This window comes from Pteropus vampyrus, unplaced genomic scaffold (genome assembly GCF_000151845.1).
Source record: "Pteropus vampyrus isolate Shadow unplaced genomic scaffold, Pvam_2.0 Scaffold130, whole genome shotgun sequence".
NCBI classification, from domain to species: Eukaryota; Metazoa; Chordata; class Mammalia; order Chiroptera; family Pteropodidae; genus Pteropus; species Pteropus vampyrus.
The window spans coordinates 413-22,402 of NW_011888911.1; the positions used below are offsets into that span (position 1 = coordinate 413).

Here is a 21,990-nt window from a genome sequence, read left to right on the forward strand (position 1 = left end):
CGTTGTGGTTTCCCTGGGTTGAAAACAGACAGTTGCACTGTGCAAATGTGTGTGAGTATGCTTTTTCCTTCTCAGCCCAGATTTATTTATTAAAAGAAAAACACATCTGCATAAAAAAGCCTTAGAACACAGGAAGAATGTCCACTTTGTTTTTCTTTCTGTAGCACCAAGACATGTGGGGTTTCAGCTTCCTCTGAGGGGTTTTTGAAGACTGGCTTTCATCTTAAACAAGGCTTTTTCCCATTGGAAAAAGCAGGTTTTTTTTTTTTTTTTGGTTTAAAAATGTATTTATATAATGTATAAATAAATAAGAAAGTCGAGAGAGAATTTCCTTTCAAAATTTATGGAAAAATGCTGCTTTCTGAACACCATTAATTGGGAGTAGGTTGCTGGCTCTTCCCAGCCTATGTCCACTCTGCCATCTGTCCCTTTATGCTGGTTTAAAATTTTCCAGTGTTCATTTTCTCTGCTTTCTCCTTTCTTTCCCCCACTGTTTCCTGCTCTTCCTGCTCTGCCATCCTTCCTTTGTCCTCACCACCAGTCCTTGCCACTTTCTCCTCTCTGAGGTCCCCTTGGCTAGCCCCTGCAGACCCTGCCCCTCTCCCCTCAACTCCCTTTCTCTCTCTCAGTCCCTGTTCCTTCTGCTTTTCCTGGGTAGCCTTCAGCGACTGGAGCCTCCACTGGAAGATGGCTGTCTCTGTGTTTGTTTTCTGTGTGGGAGGGAGAGGCAGGCCTTGAGAAAACAGTTCAAAAGTGCAGAAAAACGTTACCTCTTCCAGCCTAAATAAATGGTCGCCACTCCATTTGTTTGCCCAGATTTTCCCTTTGCCCTTGAAGAAAACCCCTCATCCTCCACCTTGACTAGCCTAGCCTGCCTGGAGACCCTCCGGAGCCCCCTTTACACCCGTCTTGCTCCCACACTAAGTGCTTAGTGGGCCCTGACTTGACCGGTCCTGAATGTGACGCGTGGTAGAGCTCTAAGCTCTGGTGTCAAAGCTGCTGTCAGCAGAGAGTCCCTGGAATTGAGCTGCTTCTCTTCTCCAGAAAGAACTTTCTGTGTAATGAAAATGATGGAGAAAATGAAATCGTCTGTGTCCATCGTTTCTGCTCCTCTGCTTTTAACTCTAGTAATAGGTATGTGTAGGAAACACCTGGTTTTAGTGTCTGAGGATCTGGGTTGATCATCTTAATTAAATCACTGAAGTAAACTTCATGAACCTTAATATCCTCACCTCTGTGATGGAGATAATACTAAAAACCTGATTGTTTTCAGTATCGTATTTAGAATTCAGGAGAAAGCATTTTTCTAAAATATAGAATTCTATTCAGATAGCAGTACTGAAAATCGTAGGGGGGAATCCAGTGAAATGAAAATAAATTGGTTAACCCAATAACCCGCATCTCCAGGATCTCAGAGAATGAGGCATCAAAGGCTGACATGTAACTAGCAGCAGTGGGCGCTGGGATAATAGCAAGATGTAGGAGGACAGATATTTTCCATGTTCTTCTTGAGTGGGGTTATCCTGTGACACATTGGTACCAAAAGCATTTGACCCCGTGGAGAGTGTTTTAGTTGAAGGCAGGGCAGGAGCTCGCCCTCACTCGGAGCTGGATGATCTGGGAAGGACAAGTTGGATGCACTGTGGCTCTCTGCCAAGCTGTGGTGGAAAGAGCCAAATCCACGCTTTCTTCCTGATTAATCTGGAGGCTGTGGCGCTGTGTTTTCGTCACACTCTTCTGGGACACTCAGGATTTGTAACATGCCTGGGGTGGTGGGAGTCGACTGTAATCATCTAGGCAGCAATGATTTCGAAAGATAGGAAGCACTCTGTAAACGGCTTTGAATGATCATTGAAGAACTTTTTTCTTTAAAGGGCTCTGTTGAGGTGGGCTTTGTATGCATGAATCCTAATCTCAACAGTTAAAAGTCTTTTAAGTTGTGAGGATTTATTCATTTAAGGGCACATAAGTGACCAGGGTACAATGCAGCTTGGGTTTGGGCAGGTTCCACACATAGGCAAGGGTTCTGAGCACAAAGTTAAGATTTCGTTGTGCGCCGTATTGACTCTAAGATGGCGCTCTTAGGAAATTTTTAAAACCAAAAGATCTTAGGTTCATTGGATCTGTAGCTGTGAGGTGTTTTCGTGGCAGAACACTTATTTTAGATGATTATTGCTGCAAAAAAGATTTCTCCCTTAGCAGATTGGAGGATACCAAATAGGTAAAAAATGAGTCTGTTCTGTTAAAACAAAGAGCCAGACTCAGGGGATGTCAGTTTCCATTTATCTCTCAGAATCGGAGTTTTCCTTTTTTTTTTTTTTTTTCTCGTTTCCTCCGTTGCTTCACTGTACCTGGAGAGATTGCCAGATCCCTTCTTGTTACTGTCTCTCTAAGCCCTGAGAAATAAAATTATATTTTTTTGTTCTTTTTATAAGACACTTGTCGGTTTAGTTCTGGTCACCAACAATTTATTGAGCACCTACTATATATTAGGCTTTGGCATTTTCATGCATATTTAATTTCATCCTCACTGCAAGGCGGATAGAGAATTCTAGAGAAGGAAAGAATGTTCCGTCTCAGTGGGTCTGAGACCTGTCTCATGCACCTTCCCTGGCCAGGGCTGCTAGAGAAAACACATAGTTAAGAGTCATCCTAGCGGGGCACATTCATTCAGATATTTCCTCTTTCAGGCTATTTGCCCAGTGTTTAGGGTGGGAGATTTGAACCGTTCTAAGGAAAGAGCAAGAAAGTTTAGCTGCAGGACCTGTGGAGCAGTTCTGCTTTCTGGCTCAGGTCCTGGAACGGAAGAGCCTCTCTGGGTTTCCCTGAACACCTGGAATTGATTTGGGCTTCGCTCTGACTTCGAAACATTTGCTGAGGTGGAGGATGGTGAAGGGGGTAGGAAAGAAATAAATCCAGTGATTAAAAATAGCTTTTGCATGTCAGGTGCCTGAACGAATTTGGGAACATGCCTGCAATGCCTTTTGTCTGGCAGGTCTGAACTCTAGCGCTGCCGAATTACAACTGCTTTCATTTGTTTTTCCTGCTCCCCTACCTTGTAATGGTCAAGGGCTCATTGGAACCATGTGTGAGCCTGGTGAGTCACCAAATCCTCAGGACTTCAGTGGGAATAATGTGTTAAAACTCCTTTTGGGGGATGGGGTCGGGGGTGGATAAAGGGAAGAAAGGAGAGGACTGAAGTCACTTCCTACAGATGTTCAGTGTGCTCAGCCCCATCTGCAGGATTCTTTCCCAGGCCTGGCTGCAGGGCCCGAGGCCGGCTTCCTGGGGCAGTTTGAAGCATGCTTTGCCTCTCAGAAGATCATCTCTTTTGTCCCGGGGTAGCTTCCCTCTGCAAAGACGCATCTACCTCTGAATTGGCACGTTGTACCCAAGCAGTGTGTGTTCCCCAGTGGCAGTGTGCGTTGGTAGCAGAACCGAGTTGCTGTGGTTGGAGACTGGCTTGTATTTTTGGTCAGTCAGGTCACTGGAGGGTAAATTGGGGATTTTCTGTGCAGCTACTTTCTCCCCTCTTTGGGGGTGGGTTTTTTTATTGGCTGATGACTTTGAGAGGGCTGGGTATTAAGAGAAGGGCAAAGCCCAGTTGTGTGTTTCCCCAACTGATAGGAGTCTATTTTGGGGCTCATGGTGTCCCATTATTTGGGACAATGATGGACTGTTTGATTGGCCCAGTGAGGGCACTGAGCCATTTCTTGCTTAGTTCTTGATGGAGCCAGGAGTCCTGCTTGTCCCTCATTGCTTTGTCACATCATTAGGTTAATGAAAGCGGAGCCGTGGGACTGAGGATGGACACTTATTTTCCTTCTTTGCATTAACCTCAGCCAGAAGCTTTTGGATTATATTAGCTCCCTCAGCTGGAAGTCCTGTCTGCCATGTGTCTAGGGCCTGGAACAAGATTTGGAATTAGATGTGTAGGAGAAAGAGGATCCCAGTAAGTTTCTTCATTCCTAGCTTCAATCCACCCTTCCATGAGTAACAGGGCAATAGAGACTATTTTAGAGACCAGTCCTCTCCTTTCTAAGCTATTCTCACATTCTTCTAAGCTATTAGTATCTTCATTGGGTAAGTCCTCTAAAAAGACCAACTTTCCAGGGACAATCAACTCTGGAGTCAGAGTTACCAGTCACCTGCCACAGCCCTTTCTCTATTTTCTGTTAATCTGAAAGAGTAAAGGCACCTTCTCTCCTACACTGAGACTTGTAGGCAGTTCGGCAACCGCCTTTTGGGTTCTTGCCAGAATCCCAGTCTTTTCTTGCACATTCCTAGTTCTAGTTGCAAGTTCCTGAGGACGCGCACAGTTAGGAAGACGTCTCCCTGCAGCCTTCTGCTTGTAGGACATGGGCATCAAAGGGTCTGCGTTACCACCCTGACTTGAAATCATCTTTCTCTGATCCAACGTCACTTTCCACGTCATGATAGTGTTGCTTTAATAGAAGTTCTCTGGTTCAGGGGGCCAACAAATGAAATGTAGACTTAGATTTAAGCACCGTGGAAAGTAATCTGAAGCCTTATTCTCTTTCTCCATGAGTTTATCTGTCTCATAAGCTTTCGTATTGTGATCCTCCCTTTTCTCAAAAATATCCCTATGACAATAAATTATTAGTGGGTGAAATGACATGTTGTCTGGGATTCTTTACTGTTCTTCAGGGTGTAGGGAGGAGATGAAAAAAATACTAGTGTTGATGAATTTTGAATCATTACATTATTCTCTTTACTTTGATATATATTTGAAATTGCCACAATGAAAAATTTAAAACGTTATGAGGGATATAGGCATTACCTATTAACAGACATCTTTTTAGCAATGGATTGGTTAAGTGTGACTATACTTACCCAGTGTGATTATATAAGTGGCAAAACTGGGATAAGAACCCGTCACACCCAGCGCATGTCCCACCAAGGCATTTTCCCTTGTCTTCAAAATCCTGCCTTTCCATTTGCAACCATTATTTATTTTCCTCGCATGAAACAGAAGGTTTCTTCTTGGTTTCCTTTCACTTTAAAAACATATTTCAGTAAGACTTTATATAACTAATTAACCTTATGTTATGTGCATAGTTTGCCCATCGGGGTGACTCAAGGGTGAACACAGACAGGGAAGGAAGCCAGGTTGTCATTTAACTTGTGTCACTTTGTATGAAAGGAAGGAAGCCTCACTACCCCTAGTCCCAAGAAAAGAAAAGACCGTAGTTGATTCTATAAATGGCTTTTAATTATGTCTTTATAGGGCTAACCATATGAAATTCTAGATTTCTTTGATCTCGGAGTGGTTTTGTTTACATTTTTAATATTTCTTCAAACGTATCTAATTTTCAAATAAGAAATAAAAGTCCTATTTTCTCTTTTATTGCTGTAAACATTTTAGTTTTTTTGGACCTCTGATCAATTCCTATTTGCAGCAGCAGTGGAGTAAAGTAGAAGGACCTCGAATTTGAGTTGAAAGATTGGATTCCAGCCCTGGCTGGGTCCTCCCGTCCTGCGACTTTAGGCCAAACTCTTGACTTTAGGCCGCTCTCTTGAAGTCTCAGTACCCTCATCTGTAAAATGGAGATCTTGTAATACCTTCCCAGGCCCCTCAGAAGTTTCATGTCATGAGGATATTGTGGCATAGTATCTTGGTAGACTGTAAAGTGGTTTTCAGATGGAAGGCATATTATTTATCCTTGGTGTTTTTTTCAAGCTGCCATTGATTGGGACAATACCCAACACATGGTAATCTGTTAGGATTTGGCCAGTCTAGTGTTTGAATAAGATTGAAATGTGCACGGTGGATGTCTGGTCCTTGGCTGTATCCCTCATTGCTTCACCCTTGGACCTCCAATCTTTCCTGTCATTTATTTGAAAATAGTGAGAGGAGAAACATCTCGGGTCAAGAAGGCCAGCCATACACTTCGAACTTCTCCCAGAGCAAACATCACTGCAGGTTTAGATTCTATGGAACACTGTTGATATGAACCATTCAGTTTCAAAATACTTTAAAAAAATGGTATGAAAAGTCACATGAAACGTCCCTGATGGTTTCTTGGACATTGAACAGCCCTCAATTTTGTGTTACATATAAGTGAATTGAAACCCTTATTCTACATTTGACTTAAAATATCCATGGAGTGTGTAAGCTTTTGTTCAGGGTCCGGCAGCAGTGAAAAATGAGCAGATGTTTCCCTCCATTCAGAATGCCTCAGTCTCATTATACGCCTATTGATTCAAGGAAAGCTACCTGCTCATTTCCGTCTCGATACTGTGCAGTCTTGGTAAGACAGAGTTAGGGACTGTTATTTATTCACTAGCCTCAGTACAACTCTCAGGAACTCAAGGTGGTTCTTGTAAATTTTTTAACTCAGATTTAGGGTCCTGAGGAATAATAATTGGTTATAAATTTTAATATACTTGTAATATGTTTATGTTTTCAATGTCTAGTGCACTGTATTTAGAGTCTCCACGGTATAGGTGTAGTATGTATCCAGGCCTGGTTTTCAGCATTTTGAGACATGAGTTATTTGAATAAAGATATTGCAATTACAGTGATTAACACAAAGACAGTTTTAGTACTTGTCTGCAAAATACAAATAGCTAATTTCTACGGAGGCATCGATTAATTTCTAGATGCTGTTCCTAAAATTAGAAATATTTGGTACCTAATACAAAAATATTATAATAGGTAATGGGATAAAGTATGCTAATAATAACAAAAATTCTGTCTTGGACTAAACCACCTCAGATTCTCCACCTGGGTAATGATTTTATTATTGTTGGTGATCAGTATAATTAACACAACTGCCATTAACTAGCAACATAGAGGGAATTTTTGCATTCATATTTTACATGATAAGGATTTAATATTCTATGTTAATATCTACTTTTGAATGGGATTATTCATCATCATTTAAATGCAAGGCCATTGCTACTGAAAAACACAATGTGGCTAATCATTCACTCGTATAGGAGGTTTGATTATTTTTTTAAACCAAAATTTTGCAGTTTATAAACATGGTACATAAAGCTCTGACCTTCCTTTCTGAAACCTTTGGGTACCAGGGCAATGATAAACCTCCTGAATGTCAAATGCTCATTGCCAAATACAGATTGCCCAAGTGTGTGGGGGTAGCTTCCACCAGCTGGGCTGTGAGCACTTTTTCAAGAGATCCAGCACTTTGAGTCTTCAGCCAGGGGCAGAGCCAATGGGCACTGTGCAGCTGCAGCTGACGGCTTGTGCACCAGGCTTTTGAAGATGGCATTGAGGTGGATAGGCAAAAGTAATTCCAGCTGCTTCCCTTGGAGAGAACAAGTGAGGACCTGGAAAGGCCTGCTCCCAGACAGGAAGCAGAAAACTTCATGGAGAGCTGTAAGCCCAGAGGTCCTGTCCAGATCACATGGTCAGAGTATGTGGAGTTATAGGAAGCAGACTCCAGGAAACCTCCGTTTCAGGCTTTTTGCTGTCATCCTTGGCCTTCACATCACCCTGGCATCAGACTGCCCAAGCTGTTCTGTTTAGAAGATGCCTTGGGCCTCCTAAGCCAATCTCGTCCTTCAATTTCAGTTTGTAGCAGAACCTCTGCTTGTCCATTGGCACTGGCCTTTGTTTTCCGCATGTGTTGTCCTGGCCAGTTTCTGCCATCAGTAAAGGTTCTTTTCATCGAGTCATAAATCTAACAGAGGGAACAAACACACAAAACAAAACCCACACAGTTTAAGTTCATAAATTTGTGTTGGATGGGAGTGAAGGGAAGGAAGGTTGATTCAAATTTGGAAAACATTTAATTCAGTAGACATTTGTTGATTAACTTCTGTGTTTTGCCCTGTGCTACGAGCTAAGGAGGTTGCAGTTGTCCCTTCTTTCAGAATTAATACTCTTGGGTTAAACAGTCTCTTTTTCCAAAGTAAAACTGACTTCTACTCTAGGGGAGACATTTCTGGACCTGCTGCTTAGCTGTTCTTGGGCGTGTAGAGTGGGGATGAAGGGGGGCATTGATGTCTTTCTTAGTGACTCATTTGATGATTACTCCATTGTTTGAAGGGCTGGATGTTACATAATCAACACTTTATCCCCTCCCCCAACTCTCCCTAACAATCTGGGATTTTCCATCATTTTGTCAACCTTCCTGGAGGCATGTTGATTTTTCCACTAGATTTTTTTGGGCATGTCCCAGGGCAACCCAAACTCTCCACTGTCTAGAACTTCAGATTCCTGCTCACTGGCAGGGCCTGGGAGAGCAGCTGCTGTGAACTCCTCTGCGCTTCCAGCTTGGAGGCTGGACTCTAAGCAGTTTCCTGACAGCATTGCCCAAAGCAGACTGGAGGGAAAGTGCTGCCTGCCTTTATTTTTTATAATGTAATTTCCATTCATTTTGACTGTTCAGAAGCCATGTATTTCCTCCTTTTTTCAGAGGTCACCAACTGTCATCTCTTCCCTTACATGTTTCCATTTTATTCAGCCAATAACACATTATGCATGTCCGTGGAGTTTTTTGACTCGTTAGGGTTTAGAGGTGGCTGGTTGAGGAACTTCTATGGTAACCATGCCTGGACCTCAGCCATTTTGTAAGTCAGTTTCACATGATACCCTGAAGGTACAAGGTGAGGAAGTGGGCTTCTGGAGAGTACTGCAGTAAAGTGTATCACTGCCCGAAGGTCACGGGATGACTAGTAGGAATGCTCAGGTCATTTCTTTGCCTATTAGCTTTTTGTGGGAAATTGTGCCTGAGGTGAATTCAGAGGATTTTAAACTTGAGCCATGTTTATATATCTTTTCTTGGAACATGGTCTGCTAGTATAAGCAGAATTGGACATAACAGAGATAAAGATATATGTGGATATAGCAAAGGGTGACACATTTGTGAATCTGTAGATTTTGATGCCTCATTCTTCTTTACTACGTACATAAGTCAAATTTTATAGATATTACCTCCTATATGTACTTCAAATTTGGTTACCTTCCTAATTAAAGCCACCATCATCTCTCACCTCAACTAATGCAATAGCTTTTTGACAAGTCTACCCACATGCGCTCATAGTTACTTCCTAAACAGAACAGGTATGGTTATCTTTTTTCCCCCCATTTTTTTGGTTAAATAATTTTATTATGGTAAAATAAATATAAAAGTTACCATCAACCATTTTTAAGTTTACAGTTATGTGGCATTAAATACATTCATAATGTACAACTACCACCAGCATCCATCTCCAGAATGCTTTTCATCTTGTAAAACTGAAACTTTGTCCCCATTAAACAACTCTCCCTTCCTCTGGGCACCGGCAACTATCATTCTACTTTCCGTGTCTATGAATTTGACTATTCTAACTTCCTCATATAGTTTGTCTTGTTGTGACTGGCTTATTTCATTTAGCATAACGTGAAGGTTCATTCATATTGTAGTATATGTCAGAATTTCCTTCTTTTTTAAGGCTGAGTAATATTGCATTGTATGTATATACTACACTTTTGCTTACCCATTCATCTGTTGATGGAAACTTAGGTTGCCTCTGTATTTTATATATTGTGAATAATGCTGCTATGAACATAAGCTTACAAATATCCTTTTGAGACCCTGCTTTTAACTCTTTGGGGTATATAGAGAACTCCTAAAACTCAATACCAACAACAAACCCAAACAACTCTGTTAAAATATGAGCAAAATACTTGAAGAGACATTCCTTCAAAGAAGATACACAAATGTCCAATAAGAACATGGAAAGATGCTCAACATCATTAATCATTAGGGAAATACAAGTCAAAACTACAGTGTGATACCACTTTACATCCATTAGGTTGGCTACTATCCAAAATTGTCCCCCAACCCCCCAAAAACAGAAAGCAACAAGTGTTGGCAAGGATGTGAACCTTGTGCACTGTTGGTGGGAATGTGACATCATGCAAGCACTTTGAGGATAACAGTAGGGCAGTTCTTTGAAAAATTAAAAATCGAATTACTGTAGGTGATCTTAAAACAGAATGTAGTCATGTCATTTCTCTGCATAAAACTCTCAATGACTCTCTGTTCTACTTAAGTTAAAATGATGATTTCTTTAATATACTCCTTCTTTACATTTTCAACCTCATCTCAAACAACTGTTCTCCTGTCACTGCTCCAGCTGTATTGATCTTTTAGATACTAAAACAGGCCAAGTTTCCCCTCCTCCTGCCATTTCATGACCTCCATTTATGCCATTCCCTGTATCTAGGATTATGGTCCTCTCACTTTTGTGGTCATCACGATCACCTGGATTCTGTGTTAAAAACACAGATTTCTGGGATCCACATTCACCCCTGCCGCAGAAGTCCTGATTCAGGAGTGCTGGAGAGGGCCAGGGAATTTGCATTTCCAGCAATTTCCAGGTGATGCTGATGCAGCTGGCCTGAGGACCACAGTTTGAGAATCATTGGTGTAGAGTATTTTTCTTTTTAAAACTCTTATGCAACCTTTAGATCTCAAATCAAACATCTCTTTTCTAGGGGAAGCCTTCTCTGATTTCTCCTGACCAGTAGGAATTCCTGATATATGTTAACATTTTATCTTTTACTGCTCCTCTGAAGCCCTTATTGACATTTTTGAACATTTAATTGTGTAAATAGTTTTTAATGACTGTATCTCTTGCCAGAATCTGATCTTCAGCTCCACGAGGGTAGGAGTCATTTCTGTCTTGTTCACTGCTGTCTGTAATTCTTTGCACATAGCAAGTGGTAAATAATTATTTGTTGAATGAATTAATGTTGTTATTTCCTTTTCATAGGTAATTGGAAGTATGTCGTAACATTAATGCTCTCAGTAAATGTGAAGGTTGAATTAGTAGAGCTATGCAGAAAGAATAAACACATTTTATTTATCAGGGGTGTGGGACATTCTAGGCAAGAGTCAGGTTTTTTTGCTTGTTTGTTTGTTTTTTTGTTACAGGGACTAGCACACTGTGGAAAGCCCCCCAAATTTTACCTGCCTTGGTGAGGATGTTAGTACAGTTATTTCTCAGCTTACCTTCTTCAGACCATTCATGCCCTCTTATATTTTATGGCTGGCTAATTATCTAGTCATTTTTATATTGAGAGATAATGCATATAACATCATACTAGTTTTAGATGTACACCATAATGATTTGATATTTGTATACATTGCAGAATGACTCATTACTTATTTAGTTTTTATTATTCATATAATGTTTTTTTCCTCACAGATATGGAATGTGCAGATGTCCCACTCTTAACTCCAAGCAGCAAGGAGATGATGTCTCAAGCATTGAAAGCTACTTTCAGTGGTTTTTCGAAAGAGCAGCAAAGACTGGGAATTCCAAAAGGTATGTTTTGTCCTCGGGAAAGAAAGGATAAGATCAGACTTTTAGGTAGGGTTAGTTTTCTCACCTGCAGTGTGAGATAGATGTAATCACTAACCACACTTCAGTCAGCAGCAACAGGTCATTGTGGATGTATGTTAGAACAACCACCGACACATGCTAATGCTTCTTCATTCCCCGGGATTGTCACTGCCATCTTGGTCTGAGGGCAGTGGTTCTCAAACCTGTTTGCACATTACATTCAGGATCTTCAAAAAATTCTCCAGCCCAGACCATGTCCCAGATCAGTTAAGTCACAATCGTTAGTAATATCAGTATCTTTGAAGCTCCTCAGGTGATTCCTAACTACACACAACTTAGAAAAAACACAGCCTTCGAGTCATTCTCGGCTGCTATTGGATGAACTTAGTGAGCTCCATTTCTTGGAATTTACTGATTGCTTTTTTTTTTCCCCATGTACTTTGGTAAAATGTGTTTATTCTTGGGTGTTCTCATCTGAAAGGGTTTATTCAGGAATGTAAGGGGACTAGAGTTGTCAGAAAGGAGAAATGACCGGAGAACACTTAAGCCTTCACCAAGCAACATTTCCTGAATAGTTGAGAGGAGGAAGAACACTGTGCTATTGAGTAAGAGTAATGCTGTCTTTAAACCAGCCCAGAGAAGCTTCCAGCCCTGTCAGAACCAAGCCTTAGATGGATCCTATGAATGTTTCTATATACCTTTTCCCAAGTATACTAACTCTACCACAAACCTCCACCATCAGAAATGCCCAACATCCTTTTAGGATTACAAGGAAGGATAAAGTGAATTCTGACCAACATCTCATAAAGTCACCTGCTAGATTGAAGGGGGTAATCTTGAGAGCAGGTGTGATGTGGGCACCGCAGCCTGCCATCATCTGAGCTTTTTAAGTGTCGTGGCTAGTGCAGTTATGTTAAACCTCAGGCCATGCGTGAAGATCATGTAGTATTTCCTCTTCAGTGCTAGTCAGCAGAGAGCTGCTGATATGTATATACTTTTTTTAAAGTATAATACAGGCACCTAGTGATGTTGTTATTAATAAGTTCTATTTGACTGACTATTACTAATTGCTGTGACGATTATCAACCATAATTAGCTAAGATAAAAATAATTAAGAATAATGGTCTCAAGTAGATTATGAGAGTTAAGAGTAGGTAAGTGCAACTTCCAGAACACACTTGATTTTGTTATCATTGCTGTTAATGAAGTCATTTGTTCCTTATCCCAGGCTTTAAAAAAAAATGTCTAATGGAAATAAGGCAGTGAGAGAGGAGATTCATGAACTCTTTGTCCGAATGGAGGGTAGAGAATACGCATTTACTTTTTGGCTGATGATAGTGATCTCCTAGTTGGCAAGATAGAGAAGGTGGGGAGGTCAAATGTGGGTAAGAGGAAGGTGCTTCATGATGTGCTTCAGCTAAGTTGAGATCCTTCAGTGTCCTCCCTGAGGCTTGGGTAAAAGTTTAGAGCCTGACCTACCAGATCTTATTTTGATCTCTTCCCTTAGACCCCCGGCAGTGGACAGAAACCCATGTTCGGGATTGGGTGATGTGGGCTGTGAATGAGTTCAGCCTGAAGGGTGTGGACTTCCAGAAGTTCTGTATGAACGGAGCCTCTCTCTGTGCACTGGGGAAAGACTGCTTTCTCGAGCTGGCCCCAGACTTCGTTGGGGACATCTTGTGGGAACATCTCGAGATCCTGCAGAAAGGTAAATGTGTGGGCATAGAGAGAGGCAGGAGCTGTGTGGGTTAGCTCCACGAGTGAGTAAGGGAATGTACCCAATGATGGGACATCGATGCAATCATCTGTGGGTGTCCTTTCACAGCATATATAGTCTAATGAGACATACCAGTACAGTACCTGACATATAACAGGTGGTCAATAAAGGTTAGTTTCTTTTTTCTTTCATGTATTGGAGGTTCAGATTTTGATCTTTAGCAAGATTGTATTCCTGAAGCTTTTTGGTATGCAAAATTCTGATCCCAGTCCTTATCTTAGATTCATGTACTATTTTAATCAGCAGTGCCCACAGCCAGCTCCAAGATTGGTTTTTTTTTTTTTTTTTTCTGTCAATCTTAATGCATACTCTCTTAATCCATGGCAATGTGGTACCTGGCCATTCCTACCAGAAAGCTTAGTTTCTCAGAGCTTATTAATAAGACAGGCTTCTCAGCTCACTAGCTGGATTGGAATTGTAGTAGTGTGGTATACCTTTTTCATCTGGAGCAGAAACTGGGGTTATGTCAGGACGCTGTGTTGCAACCTTGTAATGACATGGCCTTCCCTACCAGCCTCTTCCAACCTTTTTGGACCAAGTGACTCATGTACCACAGTCCTGGCTGAGTATAGAAACAGCAGCAGGCGGCAAACTTGGGTGTTTTTGCGCTTATTTTTCTGAATTTCTTCTTAAAATAAATTGCAGTTACCAGCAGTCAGCAGTGCCCTCCAGCTGACTGTAAGCCTAGAAGCCCGTTGCCCTCTCTGACCCAGGCCCACCCTTTCTCTGTGGTCACTAGCTCCAACCCTTGGCGCAGACACTGGGGGCAGGGAGCAAAGCTCAGGATTAGCACTTTATTCCATATAATACCTTCCTTTGTTTAAGGATATTTTGCACTCTGCAGTGCTCAAGAGGGACCTAAATTAGATTTCTCTGGGCACAGAAGTGTTATCTTTCTTCTTTCTCTTCAGCTTCTGCTAAAAAATAAATAAATAAACACAGTCAGGAACTAGGTGACTCTTGCTGTGGCTGCCCTGGCCGAGGACCGCGGGGCAGCTGCACAGCCTTCCCTGAAACACTGACATGTCTTCCATGTAACTGCACAAACACCTACTCATACGTGTTGATCTGAGCAACCTGTTTACAGAGGGAAAAGATATGGCAGGCTCATAACAGGTCTGATGTGACTATTGGCTTATAAACACAGCAGTGGATCCTACCAGACCATGCAACCCAAATATCTTCTGCTAATACACTGTTTCTCTCTATTTATCACCATGGAGTGCCCAGGGGTTCTGGAGTGTCTAAGCCTGCTTTTTAACATAGTCAGAATTAATATCTATAAAGCATCTTCTTATTTTCAGAGTGCTTTAAAATATATCTTCCCTTTGGATTCTCACAACAGCCCTGTGAGATAGAAGGGGCAAGTACTATGAGTGTCCCCATCTGTAAAGTGAGGACAGCCTAGATTATTGACTCATTTCCTAGGTCTTTTCAATTTCACTTTTTTCCCTATGTTCTTTGTATGATAATATGGACTCACGGGGGAGCTTCTGGTTCCCGATTCAGCTTTGGCTTACCTTTCTGCAAAGGAATAATTTAAGAGAACTTAGGAGCATGGGAAATAATTGAGTATCTTTGAGAACAAAGTCATGCCATCCCACCCATGTTCTTTTGAAAGAGGCAGTTGAGGATCATCTCTCTTCAGATCCTTGAAGAGCTGAGCGAGATGTTTGTATTGAGGCTACAGCTTTCGTTCTGTAATTAAACTAAAGCAACACAGCACGAGAAGAACATAGCTGTTTGGGGTGGAGTAGAAGGCCAAAGGTGCAGGGGGTGTTTCAATCTGATAAGCTCCTAAAGCAAATTTTAATCATTTTATCTCAGCTGGGAACTGTTTTTCTGTGCAGGCATAAACTTGTTTTCCCAGCAGCCTCTGCTCCCAACAAGCTATCAGATACCTGAGGAAAAACCCAAACCAACATTCTCTCTTTGTCTGATTCTGACAGTGAAATGGAATCAGACTATTCCATACAATGGTCAGAGGCCAGACAATTTGATTCCAGGGCAACTGGAGGATCTACAAAGCTCACCTTAGTTCAGCGGCAGCCTTTCTAGTTACCTCCGTCTGCATTCCTTTCTCATTCCTGGGGAAGTTGGCACCTGCTAGCAGTTTGGTTGTGTTGCTCTTCTCTGTTTTTGCATGAGCCCTATCTTATTTCACCAATAGTTACCTTACCAGTGTTCTGCTTCTTATCTGGTCCTGAACTTGAAATCTGAGGGCAATGGAAAAACCACATAACAAAAAACAGACATGTGTTGGAAAAAATGGAGACTATAAAATCTGCCTGCCTAAATATTATACTATATTTCTGAGAAGTTTTAGAGCTAATCAGTTTGAGCACTGGTAACTTCCCAAGATGTCCTCTAGGCTTTGGTGCTGATTATGGTCCACCCATGCATCAGGAGTGCAGAATGTCGCCCCAGTCCGTAGAGATTACTCACTGATGCTCTTTCCAAGATATTAAATCCCATTTTGCAGCTACTGAAATAGCAAACTTAGCCATGCTTTTGTGATCTCAGCTCTAGACAAGGCCCCAGTTAGAGTACACTCACAGACCAACGCAGTTAACGAACATGCAGATTTCTTAGAAGAGGGACTGAGATCATTGTGGTCCTTGCGTCCAAGACCGTTTTAGGCCAAGCATTACTTGCATGTTGACCTCTCTGTTTCATTCCCTACCCTGTCTGTTGCAGAGGATGTGAAACCATATCAAGTTAATGGAGTCAACCCTACCTACCCAGAATCCCGTTATACCTCGGATTACTTCATTAGTAAGTTCACCTTCCACTGTTGTTTTCTCATCTTGCTCATCACTGTAATGAGGACTTTGGAAAGGATCCCTGTCCCGGTTGAGCTCAGGCTCCATCATGGTAATTCTAAGGAAAACAATAGTTTCTTAAATGTAGACTATTTGTTATTTATTTTATTTTTCCCACAAAGCACAACGCTTCAACCTATTTACATATTTTATTTACCTGCAAGCTCCTACTTACTAGAATCTCTGTCTGATATCATCAGCATAAAGGTCACAGAGAAACTACATCCTGCTCCATAAACTTTGAGCTTGTGTGATCCTGTGTGCTGTTGAGGCCATAGAAGTTTGGGTTTGAGATCTGGTCGTGTCCCCCGTTCTGTTCCTTTTACTATTGGATATGACAGCATTTCCTCTGAAATGCTTCCTGAAGAAGTGCCATGTGGCTTCAAATTCTACTTTGGAATATCAAGCCTTCTCTCTTCGAGTATGTGACACCTAACCGTACTGGAGAGGTGGCCAGAGGAAGAGTGTTAGTATAGAGCACTTCTTATCTGATGGTCTTGCTTCCAAAGGGACTTTAAAGCAGGTTTGTTTTTGTTTTATCTTTTCACTCTATTATGGTTTTTATTCTAACAACAACAGTGATATTAACTACTATGTAGCGAGAGTTTATTGTTTGCCAGAAATGTTGGTAGGCATTTTACATATATATTCTCATTTGATTTTCATCACAACACTCTGAGGAGGATTGTAATCGTACCTATTTTAGAAATGAGGAAATTAAGTCAGAAAAGGAGGTATCTTGTCAAGGGCCGTAGCTGTTAAGTAGTGGAGCAAGGTTAAAAATCCAGGCCCTTCTCACTTAAAATATTTTCCTTTTACTCTCAGGTAGTCAGCTTGTTTCACATCGTGGGGCCATCGTAAATAGTGAAGAACTGATTATTTTAGGTACACATCTCTCCTTTCTTCAATTGCACACACTCTCTGTTTCTAGGCTATGGTATCGAGCATGCTCAGTGTGTTCCTCCCTCGGAGTTCTCGGAGCCTAGCTTCATCACAGAGTCCTACCAGACGCTCCATCCCATCAGCTCAGAGGAGCTCCTCTCCCTCAAGTATGAGAACGACTACCCCTCAGTTATTCTTCGGGACCCTCTGCAGACAGACACCTTGCAGACTGACTACTTTGCCATCAAACAAGAAGTTGTGACACCAGACAACATGTGCATGGGGAGGACCAGTCGTGGTAGGTCAGATTTCTTCTCTAGAAACTCTTGGGTTTCCAGGAATTATTTAACTGTGAGTTTTTCAGGTCCCATTTTTGTCCCTCACTGTTGGCCCTGTATATTCCTGAGTTTCAGCCTTTTCATCTTAGAATGTGTAGACATTAAAAACTTTCCATCAGGAAGTTTTAGTCAAGTTCATCAAGATGACAGACCATGAGTCCATGGTGGAATTGAAATTCAGCAGGTTGACCAATCAAATTTTGTACTTGGGTAAAATATTTTACCAAATAAAAACTCTAGCTGAATGTGGTGGTTTTATTAAGGTATGCTTAATTTTTTTGAGAGGATTTTGCTTAAGAGGGACACAATCTAATAAAAATGATTCAGATGACCTGGAGAGCTCTTAGTTTCACACGTGCCCTGATGTTCCCCAGGCCATTTTTGGGTCAGACTGGAGATCTTCCTGCCTGGTATCTTAATGACATCTGTTGCTCAGCCCAGGCTCTCAAGCCTCCTGTGACTTCTTTGGTTTGGGAAGATACAAGAATGGTTAACCAATGGTTTATTTGGAACCAGTCATCAACAGTGTGGTGAAAGTGTGTATTTAGTGAGAGGACCTAGGAAAGAGGTAGCCAGTGGCTTCTAAAAGAAGGTACTCTTGTTGACATGACTATTATGACAATGATAAAATATTCACTAACAGTGAAGTAAATGTTTCAAAATAGAGCTGGTTGACTTTGTAAATCAACAAAGGTCAAATATACCCAAGTTTAAGATCAGGACATAAACACCCAGAGGGGCAGCCCACATACTAAAGTATGTAGATAGATAGTTTTGCTTCTGAGAGAAGTGCATTCCATCATAAGGAGGGATTTGTGTATCCAGGAAGCACTAGCTGATTTCTATAAAGTCGAAAAAGATGACTGTTGCGGTAGATAAATGGGAAAGAATTACAAACAGGAAGGGGAACAGGAGAAAGCCCATCCAGGGGCTCAGAGGGCTTTGCTCACGGAAGTCAGGCTTGGCCGGCCTCCTAGTGATTTCTGCTTGGTGATCACCCTGTTACTTACTCTGAGGCTCTTGGAGGAGAGCCCAAAGGCATCTTTACTTTGAAGAGTCACCCATTAGTATCATGGGCCGTATACCTTATCATCTTCTTTGAGTGTTCAGGTTCACTCTTCCTCCCAGAAGGCCTCTGGACAACCAGCATGCCCTGCATAGGGAAAGTCCCTAGCAAAATCATAACCTGTAATCTTTCTGCTTCTTGCCCCAGGGTGTTTGTGTTGCAGACTGAAGGGGATGGGTGGGATCAGTTTGCCTTCCCCTTTCTGATTCTTTTTTATTTATTTTTGGATGTGTGTCTATTTACATACACAAGTATGTATGTGTATCTTTTTTTCTCAGGCGAGGCAGAGCATTAGAACAACTTTCTTTCTCATGGGGCTTTCTGATCATCTGTGTGATGAGGCTGAGCCTGAGGGTTTGGGCCTCAGCCATGTTGTAACTTTGGGTAGATCTGCTGTCACATGTTTTTAAATTGCATCTGGCTTTGCATTTGTATAATTGTCACTTCTCCTTCTCCTTCTCTTCGTTCTTGGCCTTAGTTCTCACCACCTCTTCAACCCCAAATTAATAACTGTGGAGCGGATAGTGACCCGTACAAAGGGACATGCGTTATTTCTCTCTGGGCTCATTCTTCCACTCTCACATCAAGCTTCAGACCACACAAACTTGGGGGGCAGACTGTCCTGTCACAACTGCTTTTTGCATGTTAGAAGTGCTACAAACAGGACATATCTTAAGGGCCGATTGACTCTGACGTGGTATGGTTAGTCGAGAATGAAAGCATTACTGTTAGCTGATTAATATCAATAATAATAATAGTGTTCATGTACTTCATTATAGCGCACAGAGTGCTCCTCTGTCCCACCTACTTGGACTCTGAGAACTGCTTAGTGCTCGTCTGTTCAGGCGGTTGCTGGGGGGCTTCCCCATCTGCTATTTGAGTGCTCTGAGGTCTGCTTGGTGGAGTCAGATAGCTTTAGAAGGACCTTGCTGAGACACTTCCCAGGAAAGCTGGCCAGGGGACAGCTTAGTGGGCACGTGCTTCCCTGCATGAGCACAGTAGCACAACTGAATGTCTAATCCAGTTGGATTTGACCCATTTTTGGAGAAAATGCCCGTAAATGAAGGTTCCCAGCTCCAGGATTGTGAAATAGGGGTAAAACGAAAGCAGCTTACTGCTGTAGACCACAGCTCCCAACGGAGTTGCATTTGGCTCATGTTTGAGAAGCTGCCAGAGGGTGGTTATGCCCAGGTTAGTGCCCTTGCTCTTTGGGATGTCTTGGAAGCACAACAGTCTGCTCGTGGAAATTCCATTCTCCGTGCCCTCCAAATATAAAAGTGGCTGATGGAGATAGAATCATTTCAGAGAGACTTTAGTGTAAATATTGCCTAAATATCATTGACTCGGTGGGGTGTTCTTCATGAAAACATAAATTCTCTTTCTTAGGCTTTTGGTGTGTTTGTCCCACAGAGAAATTGAATGACCATCAATATGGGTAGCTGGTGTGAGTAAATACCTTTGAAGTAGCTGCCAAAAATGTCTTCTTGTGTTAAAAAGTGGCTATTGCATTCTGGCTGTTTTCTGGAGTCTCGTAATGTGAATTTCTGGAAGGGACAATTCCTTCACTTTTTAAATAATAATGAAGAGTTGCGAATGTGACAGTGAACTGGGTAGGCAGGGCTGATAACTCTATGAAGCTCTTCAGTTTGCCTTCTGGACATTACCCTTCTTTGAATGGACTTTTGGAGAAAGGACTAAGAAGCAGCAGATAAATAACTAACTGCCTTTCTGTTATAAGCAGTATTGGAGGAATAAGGGGTTCAGGAAATCTACAACAGTAAATTATACAAAAATTACATATTTAACTAAATACCTTTTATCTGAGATTTTAAAAAATTAGAGAGCAACATGTCTCCCTAATTATTATATATTTACTTTTGGTTTGGATACCAATATTAAATATTTGAATTTCATTGTTTTAACCAATCTCTAGCCACTATTAAGAAAGGGGAGAATATACCAAAACCACACTAGTATCTGGTAGTATTGGCCAATCTTATTCTGGGATTTAAATCTTATAGTAGATCAGCTACCCCTGAACAGTTGAGAGTTGATTTATAGATATTTCTACATACAAGTTTGTCACATCCTTTGCCTCATGACTTGTGCTGAGTTGAGGTGGCCATTTAGTCCCCCAGGATTTAGTTTAGGTTACCTAAAAAGTATCCGAAAGTAAAGCATAGAAAATATTCCCATGAGCCTTTTTTAGCTCTTAGATGTATTGTCCTCCAAAATTTTTGTTTGTTAGCCTCCTTTTTAATGGCGCATTTGCCAATGGAATTTCTCTTGGAGCTATTATGCAATGATGGCAGCTGTTTATAACCTGGTTTGGGAAATTAATGAACTTGCATGATCTTGTGGTCAGTTAAGAATGCCTTAAGCAACTCAAAGAGTAAAGGATTTCTGACATTGCTATAGACTTTAACTCTTTCGTCAACTCCTTTGTTTTATATTGCCCACACTTCCTCAATGAAGTATAAATTTCAAGAACAAAATTGTACTTGGAAAGAATAATCAGTATTGATTTCTGTTTAGAAGAGTGATTTTTTTTTTTTTTTTATCTCCTGGAAAAAAACATCTCATAACTTCTTTCTCTATTTGAGGTGGTACATGTATTTCATTTTAAAATAGTATTTGGAAAAAAATGCTAAAAAATAACACTTTAGCTCCAAGGTCAAGGAAGGTCAGTCTGCTCTTAGTCTAATGGAATTTTTTTTTCTTATGACCAAAATATTTTGCCAAATTGGGCCTTTTGAAATCATCTTATTGGGTTAAGTCGGAGTAGGGAATTGAGCCTGACACCACTCTGATTTCTTCAACTATTCATTAGGTCTGATACATCAGCTAGAAATCCCACAATAACATGTCTGAGTCTTAGTTTTTAGGTTTCTGGCTCTAGGGTTCTTGAGGTCCCAGGCATTGCCGTGTCCCTCTGACAGGTATGAGCAGCATTTGACTCTGAATTTCTGCCCCAGAAGCCATAGAACAAGACAGCACCGTTCAGTGGGCTCCCAGATTGCGGGCCACACAGACCCTCTTCCCCAGAGGAAAACCATGAGCTTTCATTCCCACTGGCCTCTCCCTTCTTCCATCTCTCCTGTGGATCTGATGAGCAACCTGTCCTCACTAAGAGGGTTTTTACAGTTGTCTTTTCCCAACCCCTCCTCCCCTGCCCTCTTCCCACCTCCCCCTTTACCTCTAGGTAAACTCGGGGGCCAGGACTCTTTTGAGAGCATAGAGAGCTACGATAGTTGTGACCGCCTCACCCAGTCCTGGAGCAGCCAGTCATCTTTCAACAGCCTGCAGCGCGTTCCCTCCTATGACAGCTTCGACTCCGAGGACTATCCAGCCGCCCTGCCCAACCACAAGCCCAAGGGCACCTTCAAGGACTATGTGCGTGACCGTGCTGACCTCAACAAGGACAAGCCTGTCATTCCTGCTGCTGCCCTGGCTGGCTACACAGGTAGGCGTCTGCCCCTACCTCTGTAGCCTCTGTGTGTGTTGCTGTGGGTGGGCTCAGTGGAAGGCACTGTGTGCACATTCCCAGAAACTGAGGTCCGACTCTTTCTTTTTGTGAATCAAGAGAAGCAGACTCTAAGAGGTCTGCTCAGTCTCTCAAGCCCCTCTATTTGTGAATAGCCATTGATTGTTGGAAGCAAATAGTATCATTCTGTCCCAAGGGATTATTTCCAAAAGTGGTAGGAAAAGCTTAGATTTTAGACTTTTCCCACATTTTGGGGAAGGGAACTACATTCACTTGGTGTTTCTGGAAACTCTGCCTAG

General features: G+C 41.7%; 1 protein-coding gene across 1 annotated transcript in view; it reads left to right on the forward strand.

Moving 5' to 3' along the window:
* Nucleotides 1-11,129: 11,129 nt before the first annotated feature.
* Nucleotides 11,130-21,990, forward strand: part of ETS1 (ETS proto-oncogene 1, transcription factor) — a 32,125-nt gene continuing 21,264 nt past the window's right edge. Inside the window, exons 1-5 of the mRNA XM_011367212.1 lie at nt 11,130-11,304; nt 12,830-13,030; nt 15,797-15,874; nt 16,853-17,101; nt 21,410-21,670. Of these exons, the coding sequence (XP_011365514.1) occupies nt 11,130-11,304; nt 12,830-13,030; nt 15,797-15,874; nt 16,853-17,101; nt 21,410-21,670 (964 nt within the window). The remainder of the gene's footprint in view (nt 11,305-12,829; nt 13,031-15,796; nt 15,875-16,852; nt 17,102-21,409; nt 21,671-21,990) is intronic.